The 25930-nt window shown below is 45.6% G+C and overlaps 1 protein-coding gene across 2 annotated transcripts in view; it reads right to left on the bottom strand.

Moving 5' to 3' along the window:
• The window catches only part of WDR59 (WD repeat domain 59), a 49048-nt gene that overhangs the window by 10344 nt on the left and 12774 nt on the right, over positions 1 to 25930 (bottom strand). For both annotated transcript variants that reach the window (XM_050978792.1, XM_050978793.1), the window contains exons 7-18: positions 24273 to 24361; positions 23705 to 23821; positions 22669 to 22746; positions 21774 to 21930; positions 19993 to 20072; positions 17724 to 17856; positions 14546 to 14670; positions 13537 to 13701; positions 12640 to 12735; positions 11076 to 11232; positions 9746 to 9815; positions 9322 to 9475 (exon numbers count right to left, since the gene is read on the bottom strand). In XM_050978792.1, coding sequence (XP_050834749.1) covers positions 9322 to 9475; positions 9746 to 9815; positions 11076 to 11232; positions 12640 to 12735; positions 13537 to 13701; positions 14546 to 14670; positions 17724 to 17856; positions 19993 to 20072; positions 21774 to 21930; positions 22669 to 22746; positions 23705 to 23821; positions 24273 to 24361 — 1421 coding nt within the window. The remainder of the gene's footprint in view (positions 1 to 9321; positions 9476 to 9745; positions 9816 to 11075; positions 11233 to 12639; positions 12736 to 13536; positions 13702 to 14545; positions 14671 to 17723; positions 17857 to 19992; positions 20073 to 21773; positions 21931 to 22668; positions 22747 to 23704; positions 23822 to 24272; positions 24362 to 25930) is intronic.

The following is a 25930-nucleotide window of genomic DNA, read 5'->3' as shown; positions in this document are numbered from 1 at the left end:
TAATAGAATAAATCAGCATCGGGATGCCAATCAAACCTGGGCAAGTTTGGCAGGAGGACCATTCAATTCTCATTCTCTGGGAACCCTTTGCAGATAAACCACTGCTGACCTCAGCCAATGTCAGCACAGAGACATGCTGGAGGCAGCTGCTGCGCACCCTTTGCCTCAGGGCAAGCCCACAGCTCCAGACTGTCTCTAGGTCTGCCCTCTCAGGGTGAGAACAGCCCTGTTCAGTGCCAGCACAGGGCTCCCACCTCCTGCTTTATCAACAGCTTCAAACAAACAACGGGCAGATGATAAAGCAGGGCCCAAGTTTTCCTAGCAAGGATCCCTAGCTACCATGCTCACAGCTACTTACAGCTGGCTCAGGGCATAGGAGGGGGGAGAAGAAAGGAGAGGAACCTACAGGAGTGAACAGAAACAAGAAGCCAAGATTCCCAAATACTCCCTGTAACAGATACAGAGGCCATCTTAAAGCCAAGCTGCATAAAGCTACCTTGGCTGTGTGAAACACCATAGAGTATCTGTCTGGTATCCTGACCTCTTCCAGCTCCTTGCTCTAGGAGAGTGAGGAGGAGGGATGAGAGGATGTGTGGCAGCACGACAGGCAGAAGGCACTGGAGCTCTACTGAAGGAAGCACTGGCTGCTGGGCAGGGTTCCAGTGCTTTGCAATGCTGCTCTCCTATGGCGCCTTCCCTCACTGCCACACGGAGCCGACAGAGCAACCCGGTCATGCTGAGCTAGGGAGGCTCTCCTGAGACACTCATGCTGGGGCTTCCCACACATCTCATCAAAGCAGAGCAGCCCCTCTCTCAAGGGGCCAGCAAGGCAGCCCTGGGCTGACGGTTCTGCAAGGCAGACACAGCTTACACAGGCTCACATTGGTGCTCCTGAAGAGCAGACTGGGATATGGAAAAGGCAGGACTTGGATCTGCAAGCAGGATCACCTTTACTGTGGGTGTGAGGCCAGCTCTGGGATGGCTGAGTGCCAACTGGCTTTTGACCATGACCGCGCAGTCCTGTGAGAACCTGGGCAGGCTTATCAGACAGAAAATGTCCTTATAAAACTACTCATGACCTTAAGAAATGCCACTGCCTGCCTGCCCCAAGTTCAGGCCAGTGTGCTGAGGAGGTCTTGCCATGCTGAGCATACTACTAACACATGCCACAAGAAGCAAAAAGGATGAGCTCCTGAAGCTTCTCTGAACACTGCTGAGGATCAGAGGCTCCAGCTTGACAATAACATAAGAAGGCATTTCAGCCTCAAAGGAGGTGAAGGTGGGTTTTTTCCCAGTGATGCTGATGTTACAAAGCATCACCATTGCCCTGATATTCCACCACCCCTGAGTAAAGAGGAGCAGAGCTTGCATGATGCCCAGCATTCAGAGGGGTGAAACACTGGTAGAAACAGGGCTGTCAGCATCCAGTGCTCTGGAAAAGCTGACTGACTAGTTCTCTGCCACATCTATTCAAATCCTAACTCATCCAAGAGGAATCTGCCTGCAGTATTTATCTGTCCCCTGAAGGTGAAGAGCACTGTGCAGTGGAAGGTGCCTAGAATGGGGTCAGGTGGGAGACCCACCTCTCTTCAGTCCATCAGCTCCTAATCAAGACACAGTCTGGATCAGCTCTGCCTCTCTTGACATTGGGCAGGCTAATCCTGTTTTGATAACACCTTGAAGTTTAGCTGCCAATCCCATGCTGCAGGATGTGGGCTGTACTACAACAAGGTTCCCAAGTAACAGTGGCACTTGAGTACCTCATTCTTTCTCAGGACAGCAAATGCTGTCTCCCAGGTGTGGTGAGGAGCTGCTGATGCTACCAAAATCAATAAATGAGGGAAGCTTGGGAGCCCTAGTGCAATGACATGCCAGGAGGAAAGAGCTCAGGCACTGTCCTGGAAGGGCTACCAGGCTTCTCACAGCAAAAGCTGCTATTTGTGCTGTGTCTGAGCAGGTGTTTGAGCCCAGGCTTGCAGACACAGAACCACATTCTGCAGGGCTTTCAACAGGAGCTTCTAGAGCTTGGTGGGTAATTTGGAGAGCAACTTGCCACCTTCTAGCCATCTGTAAGCCAGCTGCCCCCAGGACTCACAGTCAATGGAGAGCTCCCTCTGCCCAGTCTTTGGGAGCAGATTCAACCTGCTCCTGCCCCCTGCAAGAACAGACTGAAAAAGCCTCCCAACAGGCATTTCAAGACTACAAACATGGACAACACATATCATTTTCCACAGGCAATTGTGTCTTTTTTTTTGGGGGGGGGGGGGGAGGAGAATGACAACAAATGAAGATGAGAATGAAAAAGAGCTCTCATGAATGGTTTCCACTGCTTGCTTTTAGCATATCACCATACAAATGGAAACACTAAATGTACCAGAACCCCCTGAGAACTTGGACTCAAACCAAAACTGTCCTGTTTTCTTCCTTTTAACTCTGCTTATTTACTGTCAAAAAAGGAAATTCTAATTCTTTAATGGTGCAGCTCCAGGAATGGAATTAGTAAATGGCCACAGGCCCTGCCTGCACTACACTCCCATGCCCACCACTTCCAGTCCCTAAAGCTGTGACAGAAAAAAAATCATATGTAGAGTCACCATTAAAAAAGCCTGGGTTTTTTTTGCAATTCCAGTTTACCTCAGCTACAGCAAGTAAGAGTTAGAAAAAACCTACAATCAGAAGTATGTGAAACATCACAGATGGGGTAAAGTTCATCACCATTGACAGCAGAAGTTCTGCTTTGAATCCAGTAATTGCTGATGTTAATTACAGAAGTAGCTCTCCACCAGGTGGTATTTGAGTGCATTTAACAGGGATTACCAGAGACAAAGAAAGCTTTACCTTGGGTTTGTCTGGCCAAGGTCCACCTCCCTCCCATTCCACCTCCTCTCCCAGGAGAAGCTCCCAGTATGGTGTAATCAAAAGGTGTCACCAAGCTCAGGAGCATTAGGGTACAACAGAAAATACATCTCTTCCCAGGGGCTGGAGCACAGGTCAGGAGGGGGAGCGGGGAACATAACAGTTGGAGCTGAAGCAGGAATCAACATGCACCAAGCTAGCTGCTGGCAGCTGAAGGACAAAGGCACAGGTCTTCTGCACTGCCCACAACATTTCTAGCTCTTTCTGAAGCCTAGAATCCATGCCAAGGAGAACTGATCTACCCAGCTGCTCCTCAGTTTAATGAGAAGACGATACCAAAGAAAATAGCTACAGTGATAAGTAAATTAAGACTCATCAGTTCCTCAGAGCACGAGAAGGAAAGAAACCAGAGCATTTATGGCAATCATGGGTTGGAGGTGACAGCAGGGAACAGCACTGGATAATGACTAAAAAAGCCAACCTGCACCTGCACTACTATACCCAAGGCTGTAATTTGCTGCAATCTGAGGTGATAACGATGGCAGTAAATGGGTTACATGTAGAAACAGATAGCCCAAGAATAAGCCACCAACTGCTTTGTAGCAACCACCATCATCACTGCACACTCAGCAGCAGGAGTTGCAAAATGCTGCCTGCTTGGAAAGGATGCTGAACACTTGGGTGTGTGTGCCTTTGGATCCTGCTGAGGCAGGCAGTGCTTGAAGTAGGATCCTGAAATGTAAAGTGCCTGTTTCACATCAGCATATGCAAAATTTCAGGGTTTGTGGTATAAACTGGCATTAGTAGGGCAAAGGTAAAGGTTGTGAACAGAAGAGAACAGACTCAATGCCAAGAGATTAAGCTGCAATAAGACATGTATAAAATAGCTAAACCTGCTCAAGTCAGGTTCAAGCCATTTCTCATATTTATTTTTTTAAAATAAAATGGAAAAATTGTTTCCTCCCTGTAGAATGCTATGCTTCTTTATTCTGAAGAACTGCCTACAGATTAACTCCCCCGTGTGGCTCATGCAGCACTGCCTGGATTTTCTCTTCAAAATAATCAACATTTACTATTTCCAGCATCTCTCACAGTATCAGGCACCTGCCATAAAAGTGCTAAAAAAATCCAAGGCCTTTTTGAATCAAGTGCCCTACAGCAGGAATATTTCTTTATAGCGTCCATCAATCAATAGTTGGCACCAGCCCTGAAGCACGGGCACTTCAGAAGAGGAGGCTTGAAAGAAAGAGGAATTATTGCTTCTTGTAAACTTGCTAAACTCTTGCTTCCCCAAACACCTTCAGCAATGCTGAGCTCTTCTTCCAGAAGGAAGGCATGTTATTTGCACTAATAACCTATGCCTCTCCTTGTGTATGCCCGTGTCCTCACCTTAGGCACTACTGCCCCCTTTAGAGAGTCAGTTTAGTCTCTTTCAAAGGTTATCCACAAAAACAATTAATCCTTCAAGGCTTGGACTAACCCCTGTATCCCTTTTAAAAATGCATTACTGAAAATTTTAACTTAATCACATCACTACTTGCTCTTCCTTTCAGGTCAGTGGTAAGGGAATTAAACTATAGCCTTTGTGCTCTGCAATTTACCACACAAGCTGGCAAGTTCATTGCTTGATTTTCTTTCTTTCAGTATGCTCCTGATTCAAGACAGAACTTCATTTCTTAACTCTGCTGCTCAAAGGGCTCTTTGCAAAAAGCTTTGATGGAGTCAAGTAAATTACTTCTGGTTTCTTTCACCTATTATTTGCTAGTACAGTCTTAGAATTCTTGCAATTAGGAAAACTTGATTGCATTATACCAAGTTAAATCAGGTGTTACAGGATTCTATTTTATTCCCTGCTGTCTTATGAAGAGATAGCATGAAGGACTGCAGCTGTGAAAAAACAGTTGTTCGTGCACACATTAAGACAAACAGACTCTTTAGATCATCTTTAAACTGAAATGGAATTTTCTGAGCTTTGTCTATGCTTGGAAGATGAGTGATGAAAAAGTAATTGCCCACATGTACAGCACAGCTTGAGCAATCCTGATATCATCAAGAAGATGATATCACGAATGATGTTGGAGCTTGAGGGACACGTGGACCTGACAATCAGAAAACAACTGTCAAAGCAGACTCGGCAGGGCAGGTGCCAGGAGGAGGGAGTACCTGCCAGGATGGCTGAAGTGCAACCACTCTGAATGAATGCAGTGGTACAACTCCAAGGACTGCGAGAAGATCACAAGTTAAAAAGAGATTGTATTTTTTGATCCAGGAAATAGCACTGTGTGATGGATTGCACTGAGAAGTGGCAGTTCACGTTAATGAGATGACAGATTGTTGTCAGAAACTCAACCAGTTTGCTTCTTCCACAGCTCTTAAGTGATCTTCCCTCCCTCTCCAGCAAGGCTTTGTCTTTCCAGAAATTAGGTGCTCTAATGTCAGTCTCATCAGTTGGTTGATGATATATAATAATCACTCAGCTCCTCTACAGTGCACTCTGTATCTTAGAGGTTGATCTTTTCTTACACTTCAAATTACCTCTTGGCATCCTTTCCTGACCACAAGGCCAGGTGAAACAGGCATCCTGTAGGTCAGTAATTGCACCTTGCAAACTGCTGTCTGCTCCTGCCCACTTACACGTTCATTGGCTCGCACTCTTGTGTGGAGTGCGAGTCCCCCAGCTCTGTGCAGGTTACTCAAAGGCAGGCAGGTGGCATTTTATTCTTGGGCCCTTGGGCAGAAGACAGGGTCATATCAAGGACAGAATTAGCACAGCACACAGTACCGGGAAGTCGTTAATTGCTTGTATGGACCAACGCCGCCGGGCAGAGCGAGGAGACATCTGTACGCGAAAACATTATACCCAGGAAGAGGGAAGAAAGACACCAAGAAAATTAAAGACAAAGGTAAATAAACTGAAATGAAAAGTGCCCTGAACCAGCAGAGTAAAAGATACTGTTCCCAATGGCTCTGGTACACAGCGAACATTGCAAACCACTTTCACCCTCACACAACTGTACACAGCATTACCCATTGCTGTGGCAGAGCAAGGGCTGCTGTGTCTGTGCCCAGCCAGCCTCTATGGAAGACTCTGGCAAAAACAAATCTGAGTAAAGTCTTCCACATGGAATTGTATTACTGCAAGAAGCACTGAACTGCTTCATGTGACCTTATTCATACCATCAATTGAGCAGAGGACAACACCCCAGTGACCCACATGCCTAAACTCTAAAGTTTTACTCCTCTTGCCTGAAGAGGAAGGCAGCTAAGTGAAAACTGCATCATTTTTAACACAGCTGTCCAGTGCCATCGCACAGATATCTGCAGGAAGTTAAACAGACACTCCTGCTTACTCAGATTCCCTTTAACATCCAGCATCCTCCAGAATTTAATTCACTGGAACCTGCTGTAACTGTTCACTTTCATTTTAAATAGTAAAAACCATATGTCAGGATATTAGAAGGGATGTAGAGACACTGCTACTTGGCAGGGCCATGTGGATATTGTCATAATGGGTTGAGAAACTCATTCAGACTGAGTAAGCAATCAAATTCACTGATTGACTACGCCAAATAGCTCCAAAGTAGGCTTTCATTAGGAACTTGAAGATATTTCAGTAGGTATTCAACACATGTTACAGCAACAGCAAATGGAATCTTTCAAAGCACATCAGTGTACACTGACTTGCAAAAAAGTTTTGTGTACAGATCTCTAGGAGTCAACACAATAAAAGGGGATATTTGGGTCAGGTACTATGTATTTTGCATTTGTTTTCAGTTGATGATAGACAGACAGGACCATCAACCATGCCTTCAGCCTCTACATCCCCTTGCATCTCACTGGGAGAGCCCTACAGCCAGGAAGCCAAGGCTGGCTGCAGGGCCCCATGAAAAAAGAGAGGAGAAGGCTGCAGCCATGCGCTACAGGTTCCTCCAGCAGGCCTCACAGAGAAGGAGAAAATGGTTAGTTGAAGGAAATTCAGTATAGTAGAAAAGCAGCAAAACTAAATTCAGTCCCCTCACCAGTTCCCTGATGGAAAGCCTAAGGACAGCCCTGTCACCACGCCCAGGTACAGCAAGGCTGAGCAGTCCCCAGGTCCCTACTGGCAGGACCCTCTAACTGCAGGGGAGAAAAAGAGCTCCATGGCACCTTCTTTAAGAGACATTCAGGTTCAAAACACTAATGGCATTGCCATGGTACAAATAAAGCTCCTCCTTTCTGCTGACTATTGCTCTTCAGTGGGGCTTTTTTGAGGAGTGAAAAAGAGGGAGGAAGAAATGAGGAGTGTGCATGTGTGAATAAAAAGTGAGAAAGAAAGATATATATATATAGATGTGTGTGTGTATGCATATATACATATATATACATATACACATATTTAAATGAGCACAGAAAGGCTCAGTGCCAGATTTAGTTTCATTTTGGCTTACTAAGGAGCTCTGTGCTGGAATCAGCAGCTCCCCTACCCTTATGGGAACATGACATCTTTCCTGTCTAGCAATGGGCAAATTCCATTTGTTTGCTAATGGTAGTGGATGCCAGTGGTTGCTACATTGGATTTAAATACTTGGTTATGGCTGATAAATTCAGTTTTGTGGATAAGGTTGTCTGATATCATAATCTGATGCACAAAATTTCAATTTTTATTTAATGTGAACATAAAATCCAAGCTCCAGAGCAAGGAGTTAACTAAATTCAGAGTCTGGGCTTTTTAAAACCGTCACAACAAAATGACAAAAAATATGTACCATTGATCTAACAGAGGCCATGACATCAACTCCTGAAGAATCAGAAAACCTTTGCTGAAGGGAGATACAGGGTTTTTTTTTTGTTTGTTTTTTGCTTTTAATTCTACTTCATCTGCAAGAACATTTGAAGCAGCTCCCTGCTAGGGTTCTTACATTTATTCCAGCATGCAAGGAGATAGCTCGGCAGGGGAAGGGGAACACAGGAATTTCCCTTTGCTTTCCGCAGACATGGCTGCACACATGCTTTGTTCTCTTGAATTCTTTTACCCTGTGACAAAAATCTTGTTGCCATCAATACAAGGGCTGGGGAGACAGGTCACATGAAATTGCACCAAGCTGGTTCCACGTGTTATTTTTAGCCTTGTCTGTCATCTTAGAGAGGCTCTGTGTCAGAGACATGCCTGCTGCAGAGGACAGAGGTAGCTCTTTAAATAAACTCTCCTACAAAGATTAGGACAGGCTATAATTCTATTCTATAATTCCAGGCAGCACTATTTTCTCTTTTCATAAAAAAAAAAAAAAAAAAAAGCAAGCTTGTGAGCTTGTGTGGGAAAAAAAACCAGGATGGGGACTCAGAGTCTTCTGGGGTCTGTATGGAAACAGAATTTGCACTGAGGACAGGGGCTCTCCCCACAGCTGGGAGGTGTAATGACATCATGTAAGCAGGACACAGTCCCACCCAGAGATAGGGTTGGCTGTCACACCCAGCACCACCAGAAAAACAAGACTTGTCTGGGTGCCCAGGAAGGATGGGCATTTGACTTCCTCTGCTCCTGGGACACAAGTTCCCAAACTCTTCTGCCAGCAGAGTGCAGACAGCTTTTGGCTTTCTCTGGGTTACCTGGAAGCTCTTCATTGCTGCAAGAGATCTATGTCCTCTGCAGGGACAGTGAACAAACTACTCAAATTCTGCCCCAAATTTTGAGGCTCCCAGTGGAAGCTTACTGCATTTTTGCAACCCAGTTCACTCCCTGCTGAAGCACAGTTTGTTTCTAACAATCTGCTTGGCCTACTGCTCCCACAGCATCTGCTCCAGGCACATCAGGCCCTCACAGCTGCTTTACAACTACCATGCAGCCACCCTACAATTACAACAGGTCTTCCTCACCCAACATGTCCCAGAAGGAAACAATCCCACTCTTCTCCAAAGACTTGTAAACAGGAACAACAGCAAAACCTTCACCTAAACCAGAATTATGTGAATTGAAGGTCTTCAGAGAATCATGTAGAAATTATTTTAGTTTAAGAAAAAAAGGGGCACATATCCCTGAAAAAGACACCTGAAACAGAAATAACCAACCACATCCCATAGTTCAGGAAAGGTTTGGCAGTAAGCTGCAGAGAATCACAACCCTTTGCAGTTATATATATGTCAGGGAGTACCCAGAACAGCAAGAGCTGCCTACCTGTACCTATCTGAAGACTACAACTTCTTAAAGGGTGAGATTTTAACCCTACATAATGCAAAGGGAGACAGCATAATGCACTGAAGGGAACTGTGATGGTCAGCACAGAGAAACATCAAAATAAGCAGGTCAAATGCTAGAGAGGATTGGTAAAAAAGTTACTAATAGGAGATAAATCCATTTGACAGAGCTGCCTGTAAAAAGATGTCTTTTTGAGAGGAATACAAAACTTCTGTTACTAGCAATGCTAAATGAAAGGAAAACAGATCATGAAGGCTGAAGTGCTGGGAGCACTGTTTTGGTGTGGTACTTACCCTTTCTTTGTAGTAGAAGGAGCTAATGGAGACCTGCTCCTTCTCACTGCGTGTTGGGCTCCCACTGTACAAGCGCAGGTTGCCCGGAGTCTCCGTGCGGATCTTCATTGGAGTAATGAGGCCACTATGGTAGGCTGATAAAGCTGACAGAGACCTGGAAGAAAGGGAATACACTCCCAGGGCCTTTCCCACCAAAACATCCTGCAGGCTCACACCTGACATCTCCACTAACCCAAGCTGCCAGCAATGGTGCCACTGCCTGGAAAGAAGTCTCTGCTGAGGCCCTGTGGCGTAAGGGCCCAGGCACTCTGCACAGAGGGCACAGCTAACCCTGGAGGGTTCTAGCTCCAATGCAGGACCTGGTATTTTCCTGCTTTCCTACCCATGACAGCAGCACACCTCAAACTCCACACAGGGCACTCACCTGGGCGTAGGCTCCATCGGGGACACGGCGCGGTGCATGGTCATGGGTCTCGTGAAATACACCAGGTACCCTGAAGGGAAATGACATGGCATAAAGAACATGCAACAAGGAGGAGATTACTCAGGAGTGGTTCAACTTAAATGACCAGATTTCTCTCTGTATCAAAGGCAAGGGGCTTGGTTCTTATCCACTACCCTTAGTAATTATAAACTAAAAGCAGACATTCTCCCAACCCAAATCAACTTCCTGCAAACCCACTACAAAGCATGGGGGTTTCGCACAACTTCAAGTGGCTTTCAGCTGTTAGAGAAAAGACAGGAAAAGAAAATGAGCAAATGAATGCTCATGTTTAACTCTCCACCAGAACTTGCTGTTACTCTCCACTGTTATTCCAGAGGTAAGTGAGGTGATGTTTGGCAATGCAGCTTGTACAACTCTTGTCTTCAACAGGAGAGCCCCAGACATCTGAAACCAACTCCAAAACATTCTCTCACAAGCCTTATCCCATTTGTTAGCCTCTCAAGTGTCTTCAACCGCCTACTCTTGCAAGCATTTCAGGATTTAGCAGTTTTACTGGGCCTATTCAATGCAATATTATTGTGTTTTACTTTCACTTGGGAATTCAGGGAGGCCTGTATGGAAAGCAGCTTTCAAAATGTGCTCACGCTGGGATGCAGTCAGGTTCAGAGAAGGCATGTGTGCATCTGAAACAGCTCAGTGAAACTTAACAGCTCTTACTCAGATCTTAACCTGGCTTTTAATGAACTTTACCCTCTATGTGGTCTCCTGGAAACCTGGATGTGATTTTATCCCATCTCCCATTTAGGAGAAGTTTCTCAATGACTTTGGGAAAGCTATTTTGAACAAGTGGAAGAATGTAGAATGAGAAAAGGGTGGTTAGTAATATGAATATGGTTTCAGCAAGGGGTAAATTCAACCCCAAATCACAGGAATTTTGTGAAGACTGAGTGTCAGAATACACCCAGTAATGTGATGCTGGTAGCAGAGAAGTAGGCAAGGAAAACAGCTATTCACAGCGTTCTATAAAAAGAGATCTGTCAATGCTTCTGGCATGCCATAAGCCAAAGGTTATCTCTTCAGCTAGCCCTGCATTTCCAAATCCTAAAGCACCACATGCAACCCCAACTGCAAACACTTGCTAACTAGTCTCATCTCTAAATTTACCACAGTATCACTACTTTAACACCATTCCTTACTCCTTGCATGGCAATGACCAAAGCCTCATCTTGTTTAGAGGCAAGTGTTCCCCAAGACATCTCAAAGGACCATTCCCCAGGTACTGTTTTAATGTATCAGTGACAGGGCTGACCTGCACCACAGAACCTGGCTCCAGAGGTCCGTGGAAATGGGATGTTCGAGTCCTGGTAGGAGCCATAGGCATTGGAGACCCGGGCGAACGTGGGCAAGGGGGGTGTCACTGAGTTGGACAGAGCGTAAGGATTGCTGGACGTGCTGTCCTCTTGGTTCTGAAACAGAAGGTACCCAAGGTCACACTCCTGCTGCCACAGCAGAGAAATCCAGCCAGAGCAGCAGACATGGCAGTGCCAAGCAGCCTCACGGGAGGAGCTCATCCTTTGAGCCAGAACAGACCAAGCTCAGAGCACAGTTGCTGCTTCAACTGCAGAGGCACTTGCAGGCACATTTGCCTTTGAGGAAAAAGCTTCTCTGGCTGCTTGTCCAGACACTTCTCTCCCACCATAACCATGATGAAATGCAGAGCTTAACTTGGGGAGGAACAGGAGGAAACTAAACAGAAAATCTGACTTTCAAACTTTGGATATGACTCTCAAGACAGCTAGTTGAGCTGAACACGATACCTCAAAGATGCACAAATCTCCTTGAGTGGGAATACCACACAACCATGGGGTGTCAAACACAGGTTGGGAGTCTTCAAGTGAGGAAAGTGGGTGGTGTGAATTACTGGGGTCCTCAGGACTATCCACAGGAACTTTGGCAGAAATCTGCATTTATTTGGATAAATAATACTACAACTTCAGTCTAAATGAATTCTTTGAAAGCAGTGGTGCCTCAAGTCATCAGATTCCCATACAGCAGAGAAAGTTCCCACTCTTACAGTATTACGGCTGCAACCAAGCAGAATAAGCCTTCACATGTAAAAAAAAAACCAAAAAACAGCCCAGCCCTTTATTTGTGATGAATAAACAAAACCTCTCAGAAAAGAAACCTGAGGAGACTCTCCAATCTTTTCCTGAATGCTAAAAACACCCACTCCAGTACACTTCACCCACACAAAGACCTAATACCTGACACTGGGATGCTGAGTAGGTATCACAGATCTCGCAGCTAAGAGCAGAGTGTGACTTGGATTTATCTGCAATATCATCCCTACAAAACCTCAGCAGAAGGCTGCAGAAAAAAATAGATTTTCACAGTTTGGGTTTTTTTCCAAGGAAGAAAACAAAAACTCTAGAATAGGACTAGAAGGACCTTTGACTTTGAACTGAGGAGGTGAAGACATCTGCCACTGCCTTTCAGACAAGAATGAACCCATCAACAACCTGAGGCCCCTTACCTTCTCTCACAGGTGATAACCATGCCCTGGCAGTGAAATATGAGCTGGGAAGCTCCCACGCACCACTATGATTCTGCAATCTCCAGTCACTCCTGATAACCTGGATATCAGAGTTCCCCAAAGCAAACCTTCAGGGCCTCATTTGTGGAAAACAAAACACATCTAATCATCTGCCCAGCTCTCTTCAACATTAACCAGAAGTGCTCACACAAATGTAATGGCCAGTCACAGGGGCCTATTTACACATCTAACGAGGCCAGACTCTCACTGCAGAGTCAGAAGTGTGGGACATGGGAAAAGACAACAAACTAGGGCAGAGAGCCCACGCAGCTCTCCGTACCACGACAGACTCCAGCCAGGAGACCAGCTGACGCAGGCAAGGCTCCAGGCAGCTCTGGTTCCGCTTCACTTTCTGCAGGGAAGTGTCTTTCAGTATCTGGAATACATACAAGACACAACTTTATTCATGGTTACCTCCACACTTTGCCCACGTCCTTTTTGTCTACAGAGCAGCTTAGATGCCAGGAACAGGTCACAGACATCCCCTAAGGTCCACTGGAGCCACTGTGTGCTTTGATCAGAGCCCTGTGTGCTATCTGCTCTGAGGAATGGCTGTGTGCTTTGATCAGAGCACTGAGGTTCATCCAGCAGCACGCTGAGCCAGGACTTAGCTTCAATATTACTGCAGCCTATAAGTTTCAGTTTGTGGCAAACTGGATCAGTTTTTTTCAGGAAGAAACCCAACCTGATCCATCAATGTGTTGCTGGGGAAAGGATTTCATTAGCAATAGTATTTGCTACACCAGATGATCCAACACCTGGTCTGAATTAGCAGGGTCTGTGTAAAAAAATCCCCTCATTTTTAAAGCAGCTTGTGTAGTAGAGCAGTAAGCAACATCCTAGCTCAAAAATAGTATCACTCTGCAGGTGAATGCTTAGCTGGTCATCTGTCTATTATTGGGTTGAGGGCAACTGCACGAGGAGAAGGATGTTAGGGATCCTCAGGCAATACACATTACATTAGAACACAGGAGCAATGAAGAAGCAGTGGAAAAAGGCAAACACTGGGCTGAAGCACCGACAAAAACCTCATCCTATGGGCTTCACAATTTACCAGTTCAACAAGACCTGTGGTATGTCTTCAGCAAAGTCTGATGTTTAGTTATATCTTGAAAATCTAGATGTCAAGTATCCACCATTTGTACATTTATAAAGACACTCTCTGCTCCTTACACACCTTCAGCAGCTTTGCCTTCATGGAAGCTGTGATGGAGGTTGGGTTGATGAACTGGAAGGAGGGTGCAGCATTATTGGGATACTGGACAGGGAACATCACCAGCATCCTGACTCTGTGGTTGCCGCAATGCACCGACACCGTACAGCTGCGACTCACTGCATCCATCTGGGAGGAAAAGCAATTGGTCTCTAGTTAGATCTCCCAGGACTTTTACACTTATAGTGGCTTAAATTCATGCTGAGGGACTGATTCCTCTGCACATAAGACGAAGTCATGCTGTTCTCAAGGACAGGGAACACAGTGCCAGCAAAAAGCCCCAGGCAGATAGGGACAGGCTCAGCTCACACCAGCAGACTGACATTCCAGCATCCAGAGACTGTGGCCAGCCCAGGTAGCACCAAGAAAGGGGCTCTACTCCCAACAGCCACTGCACCCCAGCCCGCTTCACTTGGCCATGGAGAGCTCCTGGCCCAGTGCAGCAGAAACAGGCAGTAGAAAACTACATCAGGATCACGCCATGAGCTGTGAAACCACAGGAGTGGGGAAAGGAGACAGGCAGCTGCCTCGAGCCTCCCAGCCCAGTTCAGTGCTGTGCCTCCAGTCAGCTTCCATGCACAGAGGAGAGTTTGGAGTGCAAGGAAGGGGGCAAAACTGAGGGACAGAGTTCAGCATAGAGAGGGCTCAGCAGATGGGATTCAGGTTCAGTTGAAATGAGATGAACTGCATGAAACAAGTCACCTTCCACTCCACAGTCTAGGCAGAGAAGAAAACACCATCCAGCCTTCTCAAGATCAGCCAGTGCACTTACTGTGCTGAAACATTTCTCTCACACCACTGTCTGGGATTATCCTCTTTCTTACTACCCCTGGCCAAGAGGATCTCAACAGCTCAGAATAAAACTTGTTTACAGACAGCAGTCACTGCAGCAAAGAAGGTTCCCTCTAAAGGCTCCAATAAGCCAGCCTGCCCACATCCCCTCCTAACAAGCCAGCAAAAGGAAACTCTGTACCTCCACATTGACATTTCGGATCTGCACATTGATCAGTGAAAACTCCTGCTGCAGTGTTTGAGGCAGCCCCAGTTGGTCTGTTTTCTTTCCCACTAGGGGATCATTCAGGAAATCTTCTTTTAAGGCTGACAGGAAAGATAGAAAACAAGTTGAGACAAGCTATAACAGGCAGAGTATCTCACATGATGTCAGGAGGCAGCCAAGACTGCAGGTTTTCCTCTGCTCTTCTGACAAATGGAGGTATAAGCTTTACCTGGAAAAGACTTGTGAGCTGGACAGTCTCAGCTGTTGTTTGGACGCAAGTTTCTGACCCTTCTCTTCAAAAAACAAAAGCTGTCTGCACACAGAGTTCCCAAGAAAGTTACAGAACCTGCCTGTACTTTGTACAGTCCTAAATGGTCCTTCTCTTCTCATGTGAGACCTTTTTTCCTCCCTGCACAATGCTCCCAGAGTCACGACTGGCTGAACTGGAGCATCTCAGTTCAGCAGAAAAGAACTGCAGCCCTAGCAGTCTCCAGGAGGAGCTCTGGTCTTTGGGACTAAAACCCCACCACTCCTGACTTTCAGGGAAAACTTCCAAAGCATTAACAACGCTTTGGGAAGAGAGCAGGGAGTATTTCTGGTCCTAATAGAAGCTTAATTCATTTGCAGCAGCCATTTGCATTTAATGTTGCAAAGCACTCTAGTGCTTTAACAGCCTTTAAAGACTCATCAAAATACTGTGTCTAACTCTCTAGTTCCAGCACTTTTTAGGAGGACAATAACCCCTGAAGGCCAGAACACATTTAAACAGCCAGGCAAGCGCTGCAGGACACAAAGAATTACAGTTAATGTAACAAACTTCTCTGAGTTTCAGAAGAATTGGTCTCTGCCTGTGGTTATGCCTGGCTTTTGCCTTGCTTCTTGCTGTGTAGCTCCATAAGGGCGTTTTGCTGTAGCACCACTTCTTAAGAAAGTCAAATATATTTTATTATGATGGTTCCAAGGACAGAAGGGAAGTCCTGATTTTTCAGCTGTCATTCTCACTCTTGCAATATCACATTGCACAGACTATTCCCAGCAAAAACAAACAAATGAAAAGAAATGCAAGAAGTTGACCTTTTACAGGCATTTGCCTAGCAGTTACTGACTTTGGTGCAGGGACAAATATCTGGTATTACCACTAACCAATGGGTTGCTGGATTTGGATAGGTAGGATGCTTAGCCAATCATTCTTATTCGCAATTCTATTACAGCGCTTAGATATATTCCAGAAAAGGGAGCTGAAAAGGAGATTAAAGGAAGATCAGTGGCTCTCAGGGAAGATAATTATTTCTAGTTCAAGACACCACATAGCTTACTGAAAAGCCATCTCTGAGGTTCCCAGTATGGGCAGTACCCTCCCTTTGTCTTCTCCTCCCATTCCCTTCCAATTAGTTTTTAATCCTCCAAAGCCCCACGTTTGTACAGATTCCTAAAGCTCCTCTCTAAGCAGCAGCAAGCGCTGTGCAGCAAAGGCACAGCTGGGGCTCTCTCGTTCACCTGCAGAGCACTGATCTCTTCAAAAGATCCCCTAAAGTGTTTTACTAATGTAACATGGAGGCTTTGTCTGCAGCTGAAATGTAGCCACCCCCAGGGTGAAACATCAACAGTCCACAGCAGCTTTTTGGCTAGAAAGAACTGAAATTCCTACCTAGGGATTTGCTTGTGTGTTAATCCTGCAGTCCTGTTATTTGCAGCAAAATCTACCCTGCTACAAAAAAGCCATATTCATTCCCTTTGGCCACGAGGAAAACAAAAACAGTCTGAACCAATGAAGAAACCACATGGAAACCAGACCCACACAGTAACCACGTGGGATGTTTGGATGTGCATCATCAGGGACAGTGGAAGAGTTAACTCTCACTTGTGGAAAAAAGAGAGGCCAGGCATTCAGAATGAGAATGCTCCCAGCTGGAGCAAGAGAGGTTGTGCTGCCTGAGAAGTACTGCTCATGGGGAGCACAGGTATCTGGGGCTTTTTCTATCATCTTACAAAACCCTGACATTGACAGAAATTCTGATGGCTTTCAGAAACTTGTTTTGTTGCCACACAGGACAGGAGGCAGAGAGTAACTTCACTGTTAACTGCTGAGTAAGAAACTTACAGCTAGGAAGAGATGCTTTCACTAAGGGACTGCCCAACTGCTCCTTTATTCAAAGACCACTTTCTCCCCTTCTCTGCAGTTTATTGGCAAGCCAAAGGAAGAATCAAGTTGCTTCCCCCTAAACCCATCACATGGGGACCCACTGTGGCACAGCTGCAACACTGAAAGGAGCTCTGAATTTAAACCCAAACTGACACTAAGGCATTGGTGCACCCAATTCTTCTTCCTCAGTGTAGCTGTAGAAATCCCTTTAGATACCTTTTTTCCATGCACATCACCATGTGATGTTATAACCTCCTCTCCTTGTACTTACACTGTTCAAACACTAACCCTGAATGTTTAACCTGGCCAGAGCCTTAACCACACTAAGCCTCCTTCATGTTCCTTCCTTGCATGCCTTCTTTTCTGTAAGGATGCCCAAATACTTTCTGTCAGTGTCTCCCATCCACCCCCCACTATATCAGAAGCCAGAGACACTATCCCTCCCCCCTCTGCTCTGTTAGCCTTCAGCAACTTTCCATCAATACATGACCAAAAATTCATGACCTGTCTCCATATCTACTTCTGGTGAAGACACCATCAAACACCTCCTTGTTAGATCAGTTCGCACAGTGACACCAGCAGAAACGTTTAGGTACCAGGCGTGATGTAAGCACCTTGTGTCAGAGAGCCTTACTCACACACTCCCTCTTCTGAAGGCTCATCTCTCAGCTTGAACTAATCTATCGTCTTAAAAAGCAAAATTTACTGTCTGATTGCCTTACCTTTGGCAACAAGCCACAGCTACAACCTAAAGAGCATGCAATTAAATTAAAACCATGACAAGGAAGAGCTTCATTTTACAGCTAGAAACATTGTGTTGGAAGAGAAAAAACTTGGGAGGACCATCCTGAGGAACCCCTAGTGGTTTTCCTCCTCCCTGATGAGGAATCCATTAACCTTTGAAACAGCAGCAAGTTGTGCTTTGCCTATGTTTTCTTATGCCAAGATGTATCTTCCTCCCACCCCAAAGATGCTGGTGTTTGAGGTTCCACAAGCCATCACTTCTCTCACCTTCCTCATCCCCATGTCCAGAGTTATGCTGGGGCTCCGCGTCCTGGGGGTGAAGGGTCTTGTCTGGCTCTGGCAGATGAGAAATCCCATCAATGAGGTCCTCAACTCCATCCAGGATATCGTTAGCACAGAGCTGAAAAGAACAAAAACACCCAACATGCTGCACAACAGAATCCAAGTTGTGGGAAGAGCCACCACTAAACAACTCACTTCTCCAGACAGATGGGTTTGCAAGGTGGGTCTATCCACGCAACAGTCATGACTAAGACTGCATTGTTCCTGTGACAAAGACAGGTCATCTTTCACTTTCCAGCACCCTCAACTCTGTCACCTCAGACAGCCTGGCCAAATCTCCTGCTCACTTAAAAAGCTACTTAATTGACAGGGCCAGTCTAAGAAACAAAGGTTTACCTTTACTCAAAACTAAAACTGATATTACTTCAATTCCTTGAATTAATTTGTTAAAGCACGTTTAATTTTTTAGATCAAATTTAATAGTAGCACACTTTGATATTTACACTCCAGAAGGATCTAGAGACCCAGGTACATACATGGGGTCCTATTGTTCTAGGTCCTCTATCAAAATGAAACTATAAAACCCTGGATTTGAAATTCAGCACAAGAAAACTGGGAAGATGAAGGGAAGAGAAAGGATAAAGGTGTGATGTAGCAAATTACAGCATTGGTCACCAGCAACACGCCATCATGTGCAAAGTTTGATCCAGACAAAGACATGGACAAAAGAGTGGGAGCCAGCAGAGGAAAAATAAACGCTCTGACATGAATGAACAATTGATTTAAAGACAGGAAAGAAATCAAATGTTCACAAATATATCAGGTAGGAGAAAAGGGTCATTTTCCACAGAGAAAGTTTGTTACAGACCTGCAGGACTCCTGCAGGATCTGTGCTGGGACACATGCTTCTCAACATATTCAATAAAAACCTGGAATAGGAGGTGAATAGTGACATGACCAGATTTGCTGATGCCACCAAGTTTTCCAGGGCAGTAACAAGTGTGGGTGATGGCAAACAATCACAGAAGGACCTTACAAGAGCAACTGTATTAAAATGAAAGATGAACTTTGGCTCAGATAAATATAAAGCAACATACATGGGGAAAAATTTCAAGCTGAAAGTTCAAGCTGAGGGAACAAGATGTAAAAGCAGGACTAAGCTGATGATTTCATGGAATTATGCCAAACAATTTACAAACTAAACTGAGTACTGAGAATTCTTTGGAAAGAACAAAGCTCAGATCCTCATCCCTAAAGGTATATACTAGAACTGAAAAACAGTGGTGAAAGGCAAAAGGACAATCAAAGTTCTAGTACAAAGGATGAATTAAATCAAGAACTTTTGACTTGAAAAAGGAGGCAGCTGAAAAGGATATGATGGAGGCCTACAGAATCATCAGTAACAGAGTATTGCTCATTTCATCTTCAATTGAATGAGATTAGGTGGCGAAATAAACAAATGAGATGGTTTTCGACATAACATGCAGAAAAGCCATGGAACTCCTTGTTGTCTGATGTTTAAGGTGACAAAATTTACACGGGTCCAAGAAAAAAAAAAGAACAAGTCTATGGAAGTGACAGTCATCAAACTCTATCAAATACAAAGACGCCAGACTCAATGAGCCTCTAAGTTGCAAACAGCAGGAGGCTGACAGGGCATTTGAGAGAAACATCACTCCATGCCTGCCTCCTTCTTATCCCCTCCCAAGACATCAGCTGAAGATGTGATAGGGCCATGTGGCCCACTGTGGCCATATGAACCTCTGGTATGAGCCAGCACAGCTGTTCTAGTAATTGCTTTAGAATCTGTAACTGCTGCAGATCCACACACTCACACCACCCACCCCAGGCTTAGAGGCAATGGACACAAGGGGAGGTAGAGGAGGGCACAATCCCTACATTTACCTGGCACCTAAACCACCAAGAAATACAGTCTTGTGGCATTTTAGAGGCAATGCAGGCAGTAACTGCCCTCCACCTTCTCCAAACAAACTTCTGCACTAAATGTTAGACAACAAAGCAACCTTGTACAGCCACCGAAACTTCTGAGACACAGGCTCAAAAGAGAAGACCCATTACAGGTCTCCTTGGGGATGTTTTTGGCCTGGAGCTGAAGAAAAAAGTGAAACAGAAGCTGGCTTCTGTGTCTGCAGCTCTATGACACCAGAGGAGTGACTGGGAGTGCAAGGAAGGGGAGGTGAATACAGCCTGTAAGAAAAGTGCCTACGATTCAAGAAGCAGAGCATCCACGTACCCTCTGCAACTGAGAGTCAATCCGCCACATGCGCAGCGTCTGGTCCCGGGACCACGTAACCAGCTGGTAATCTTTAGAGCCTAGAGAGGACAGAAACAATTAGAGACCCCACCAGAAAACAGAGACTATCTCAGCCTTGTGTTCAGTGTAAACAGATCCAAACAAGCCAGCAGGCACATCCAATGGATATGGCACTAAACTGAAAGACACAGCAAGTCTTTTTCAGCTTCAAAATGACCCAGGTACATCAGTCTTTGTGTCTTCCCACACCACAGCCACCATACCTCTAAACAGGCTGTGATTTACAGGCCAAAAGCACCAATTACAATGAATGTGACACAATCAGAATAAACAAGACCCACAACAGTGTTTATTTAAATAGAAGAAATAGTATAGTAAAAATGTTTCTACACTATAACTGCAAAGTGAAAATTTCTTTTAGTTAATCAAATCTGTTTCAAGATGTAGATGTTTTAAAACATTTCTAAGCAATGAAAAGATGGTTCTCCCCTTCCTCTTCTTCCTTCTGAAAGAGTTGGATGATGCCAGGTTCAGGTGGTAAGGAAACAGATCTAACCACATACTATTTATCAACAGGCAGAGGTACACAGACCTATTTATGTCCATGTTTAGGTCTTGTAACACAGTTTTAAGTTTCCCTTGTCAAACAGCTGCTATGCTTAAGAATTTGCTGCTGCACAGCTGCTTCCTACACCCCTCTGCTGAGGCACAGGGGCTGTCTAAATACAGCACAACAGACTCTGTGGAAGAAAATTTATGCTATCTTGGTTGTCTGCACACTGAAGCAGACTTGGAATGTTTGTGTGATTGATTTATGTTGCTTGAGACAAGCAAGAAGCCCAACCCTGGGTATGTATCTATTAAAGCAGCTAAGACAACCAACTGTAGCTCAAGCTTGCTTCAATGTTCATTCACAAACTATCTTAGCCTGTGCCTCCAGATCCTAACACAGTTCTCCATTGCTCTCCTCCTTTTGAAAGAGGTAAAGCAAGTTATGGAGAAAGAGGTGACTTAACTGAATGGCCCCATTCAGCAGCTGGTGGGAAAGGACTGGACCAGCACTTTCACACAGCAATGCAAAGCTGTAGCACAAGTGACACCAAAGCCAGCCATGCACATTGGCATGTCAGCCATGTCAGTGGCAGCTGAGGTGCTGGCAACAAAGCTGTGCTCTGTGTGGTTGTGCAATCTCTGGTATGGAATCTCCTATTCTTAGCTGCTTACACTAGAAAATTTAGTCAGGACTGAACTCTAACAGCAGACTCTCTATGCCACGTTATTCTTCCCTTGCCTTGCAGCAGACAAGTAAGGTGTGCTTGCTGGGTCTGTGTTTTGGGATATGCTGGAGGCTGCTGACCAAGGCCATGATGAGGGGTTAACTGGTTAGCCTGCAGCTCTGAGTAGGGAGAGGGTGCCTGCACTCATGCACCTAATAATTTGCACAATTTATACTGAAAGATTCATTTAGAAAGAGACTCCCAGGAGAGTGGAAGCAATGAAAGTCACCACTGACCCACTCAGCATTTGGTAGATTTGCTTTGTTAGCATGGAAACAAGGCAGTGCTTCTGTAAGCACTGTCACACAACCAGTACAGAACAGCTGTAGCTTGAGGGAGGCAGTGGGGGGCAGGAAGGTGGGCAGGAGCTTCTTCAAGGAAAGGCAAGAGTCAAAAAGCAATAGCATTGCAATCGGGAGCCAGATCTCTGGTTAGCTGACAGCCACAGTGTAGGGAAGAGAGCACATTCAACCCTGAACTCACCTTCTTTCTGCTTCCTCCACTGGAACTCCAGCACTACATCATCATGTCCTACGAAAGTGTGGACAGGCGTGTTCAGGTCAAAGACATTCCAGAGGAGGAGACTGTTTTCCCGACGGAGCTGGGGGACCATCACTGTCACCAGTCCATTGCTGAAAGGCTTAGGGAGAAACACCCCTCCAGTTAGCCAGGGAGAGTTATGTTCCCATGCTGCTATTATAATACTCTTATTTTTCCCTATTCCCACTAACACAAATGCAAAGGTTTTAAATGAGCTCAGCACAAAACAGAACCAGGCCAAAACCTGGGAAGGTGCAAGGCAATTGCTGTGCAAAAACACTGTGTTTCAAGGGGTAAGCTGTAGTACACTGAGATATTCAATGCAGCTCACTTTAGGTGAGTAACTTCTTTCTGCTGCTTCCTCACTTTCCATCTGTGAGGCTGGAGGGATTTCACCACTGACTTTTCACTGGGAACCCTTACTGCAGTTTGCCTGGAGCTGCAAGAACTGCTACCTGGGGACTGAGCCCCAGCAGCTCCTCAGGGTCCACGATGGAACATGGAAACCAGTCCTACACCCCTCACTGCTTGGACAGGGAAAGGGAATCAAGATTCAAGGCACAGCACTGGCTTCAGGCCACGTTCAGATCTCTGGGGATTATGACTGATATTAAGAGTCTTAGCTTCACTTGGGTGGGTGCTCGCTCACTCCTCCTGAATGCCCCCACTGTGGATGCTGCTTTTCTAGGCCTTTTAGGCACCAAGAAAATTTTTAAAATCAACTTAATAATGTCCAAAAGTAGAACTGGTGAGAAACCCTATGGCAGTTCTTTATTTAATGTCTCTTTGTGCATTCTTCTTAGAGCACAAGTGGAACTGGTGTGAGTTTCTCACTGACCGTGTATCTTGCCTTCCAGACAGGAACCTGGCAGGGAAGGATATTGAGGTATTTCCGAGGCTGACGGTAATCCCAGAACTGGAAAAAAAATACAAACCAAGTGAAAGGCAAGCAAAGGCAGGAGTCAGATGGCTATACTTTCAGGCTGTAGTTTTCCATGTGGCTTACAGATAGAACAGACCAAACAGCATGCCAGGGTGCCCACAGCATCATTAGTAATCCCATTCATTAACAGCAGAGACAGCCCCAAAGGACAAATACCAAGCTATCAGCATCTGGCAGCATCCCTTAGAAAATGAGTGACTTGGGGTCATATTCACAGTGCTCATAGCTTGAGTAATTAGAGCAGGGAGACAGGCAGCCTGCTTGGGCTTTCAGAGCTACAAGGTACCCTGCAGGCTGCCAGCCAACGTGCCAGTCCAGGCTGGAGGCAAGCCCACCCTGCTGTTACTGCTAATTTTCTAATGAAGAATCTAACCTTTTGCTTTGCTAGACTACACATCAATTGCATTTGCCTCAGAGCTTAGCTCAACGTGAATGAACTCCATTTGGCTGACATACAAAGCACACTATTTCCCCCCAAGTAAGAGGCCCTGCACAGCAGTGCTTGCAGGCAGTCTCTTATTGATAATGCTGTTCAACATGAGTTTGGAAACTCCAGGGGCTGAAGTATGTCTCCCCTCAAGTTACTATAATCACTTTGAGGCTGGCAACATGCATTTCTGGAAAAAGGCTCTTCTGGCATGTGTGGTCTGTTCCTTTCTGGCAAGCAACAGGCAGAGACAGTTTTCAGCTTCAATACTGCCCTCATCTCCACAGACATGTGGCAAACGTATGTGCACCCATTCTTCAATCACCTCTCTGCCTGTTTTGAAAGTGCAGTCCTGGCTCAACACACCAGGTGGCCAGAAACCAAACAATAAATATCCAGATCTTGCCAATGGCAAAGCACTTCCCAAAACTTCAGCAGCAGCAGAAGGGGATCTGCGCCACTTTCCTTCCTACTCCCCAGCAGGAATTCAGAAACAACACTTACCCTGACAGAGTTGTCCTGGCTGGAAGTGGCCAGTGTATACTCATTGTCAGGATGCCAGTCCAGACCGTGGATTTTGGAGAGATGAGCTGCCAAATACTCCACTGCAGTGCTGGGTTTCTGCAAGGAGAGACACTGTCCTTCTCAGCATAGGACACCTGAAAATTGGTCTAGTTCTTTGGCATAAAAAGAGACTTTAACCAGGGCAAGACAGTTAGAACAACCACCCCGCTGAGGAACGGCAAACAGCTCAGCATAAGTAGCTGAAGAACAAATCCTGTGAAGGTATGGCAAATTCCTGTCACCAAGTGACCATATTTTATACTCAGTTCAACAGTTAAGTACTATGAGATCAAAAGGAAAATGGTAATGGGTACAGTCTCTGAGGAAGGAGGTTGCCTACATACTTTCTTCAGACTCCTGGACTCCCAATTCTCTCCAGCTTAAATTGACCCACAAGAGAGAACTGAGATAAAGCAGTACATTTCCTCAGTATTTATTTGTCACCAGAATTTATCTGTATTGGGTAGGTGGGAAAATGTACAGACTGTTCAAAAATTCCTCAGCTTACCCTTTTGTCCCATATCCGGACATCCCCATCGTGGCTTGTTGCTAAACAGTTGGCATTTTTCTTGTTCCATTTCACCTGGGAAGCTCCAGCTGCAGCACAAACAGAGCAGGCCAAACCAAGCAATTAAAGAGAATAGAGCACAGTAGCCCCATTGGCTAAGAGCAGCCTAGAGCTGCTCTTAGCCCAGGAAAGGTGGTTCAGAGGAAGGATATCCCAGAAGGCCAGCATGAAGGATGGCATGAAAATTACTAATTCCTGGTTCCTTAGTGTATTGTTTGTATCCTCAGGACAGCAAAGCAAATGTTCCAGTTGCATGCCTAGAGATCTTTATCACATCTTCTAGCCAGGGGCTGTACTTGATTAGAATACTCATGTCCATTAGCTCCAATGGAGGAACTTCCTCCAGACCAGAAATGTAGGTTTGTCACCTCCTTCCCAAATCCCCTCTCTTTTTATTCAAGTTACTTCTAGGTGCTTAGGGACTGTTTCATCTCCCCACCACCCCCCATACTATCAGTCACTACACAGTCAACTAGTGCTATTGATCTATGATTAAACTACAGGTGTAGGAGAAGGCTGCAGTGCAGGTCACCTTGGGACACACTGGGTGGACTAAAAGGTCCATCCACTAAAATATATCACAGAAGTCAAAGACACCAATGGCAGTGTAAAGAAACTGGATGATGGTCCAGGTATGACTCATATGTGATATCCTGAGGGTCAGTCAAATCAGATGATGGGTGGTTATTTCTAATGGAAACAAAGCACAGCTTCAGTTAATGTGGATTGTTCAGGTATTGTAAGCATAATGTATCTGTTCATCCTTATTCTGCCAGTATTTTCAAACCTTTTCAGCTATCAGAAAGGTGAGATCCATGAGAAAGCTAAACAGATCTCAGCCTGCTGCTATTCCCCACCTCCACTACCCACCTCCTGCTGCATAGTGAGCAGATTCATCCTGACAACCTGGCAAAAAGCTATTCTGGGGGATAAAAAGCTGCAAATAGACTGCCAGTTGATTGATTTGATCCACTCACTGAAGGCTACACAAATGTCTGGACCAGCATTAAACAGCAGCAGGCACAGGAGGAAGGAAGGATGCAAGGAAGCTTTCTGGGGAGCAAGCTGCTGGGCTGGCTCAGCCGTGAAACCTCACCCCAGACACTAGAACTGACCACTGCTTCTCTCTGACTCAGTAAGGTTTTCTGCATTTCTGTGACAGAGAGGTTTGCTGGCTGGGAGGGGAATGGGAGCTGCCTAAGGAGATGCAAGCAGCAGAGCATGAGAGTCACACATTGTAAGGATTGCTCCAGTACTGGGGACAGTAACTCAGGGAAAGGACATTTTGCTCATCATCCATGCCCAGTCCCAGCTCCAGCCAGTGAGGACAGACACACAGCACCTGCCAGCTGGTGGTATTGCAGGGGCTGGACACACACCTTGCCAGCAGCCAGGACAAGAGCCTTTCCAGAGAAAGCACAGCCCAAAGACAGCACCTTGTGTGCTCCCTGCATGTTGCAGGTGCCCCAGGGAAGTGGATGCAGCCAACTGCTGTATCCAACCCTGAGCGAATGAGGGGACAGGCTGGCACAGAGAGCTGCTTGGGGTATGATTTAGTTCCTTATTTGATTCAATCAAGCATAAAAGGACGTGAGGAA

This window comes from Serinus canaria, chromosome 11 (genome assembly GCF_022539315.1).
Source record: "Serinus canaria isolate serCan28SL12 chromosome 11, serCan2020, whole genome shotgun sequence".
NCBI lineage: Eukaryota > Metazoa > Chordata > Aves > Passeriformes > Fringillidae > Serinus > Serinus canaria.
This window is presented reverse-complemented; position numbering and strand designations above follow the sequence as displayed.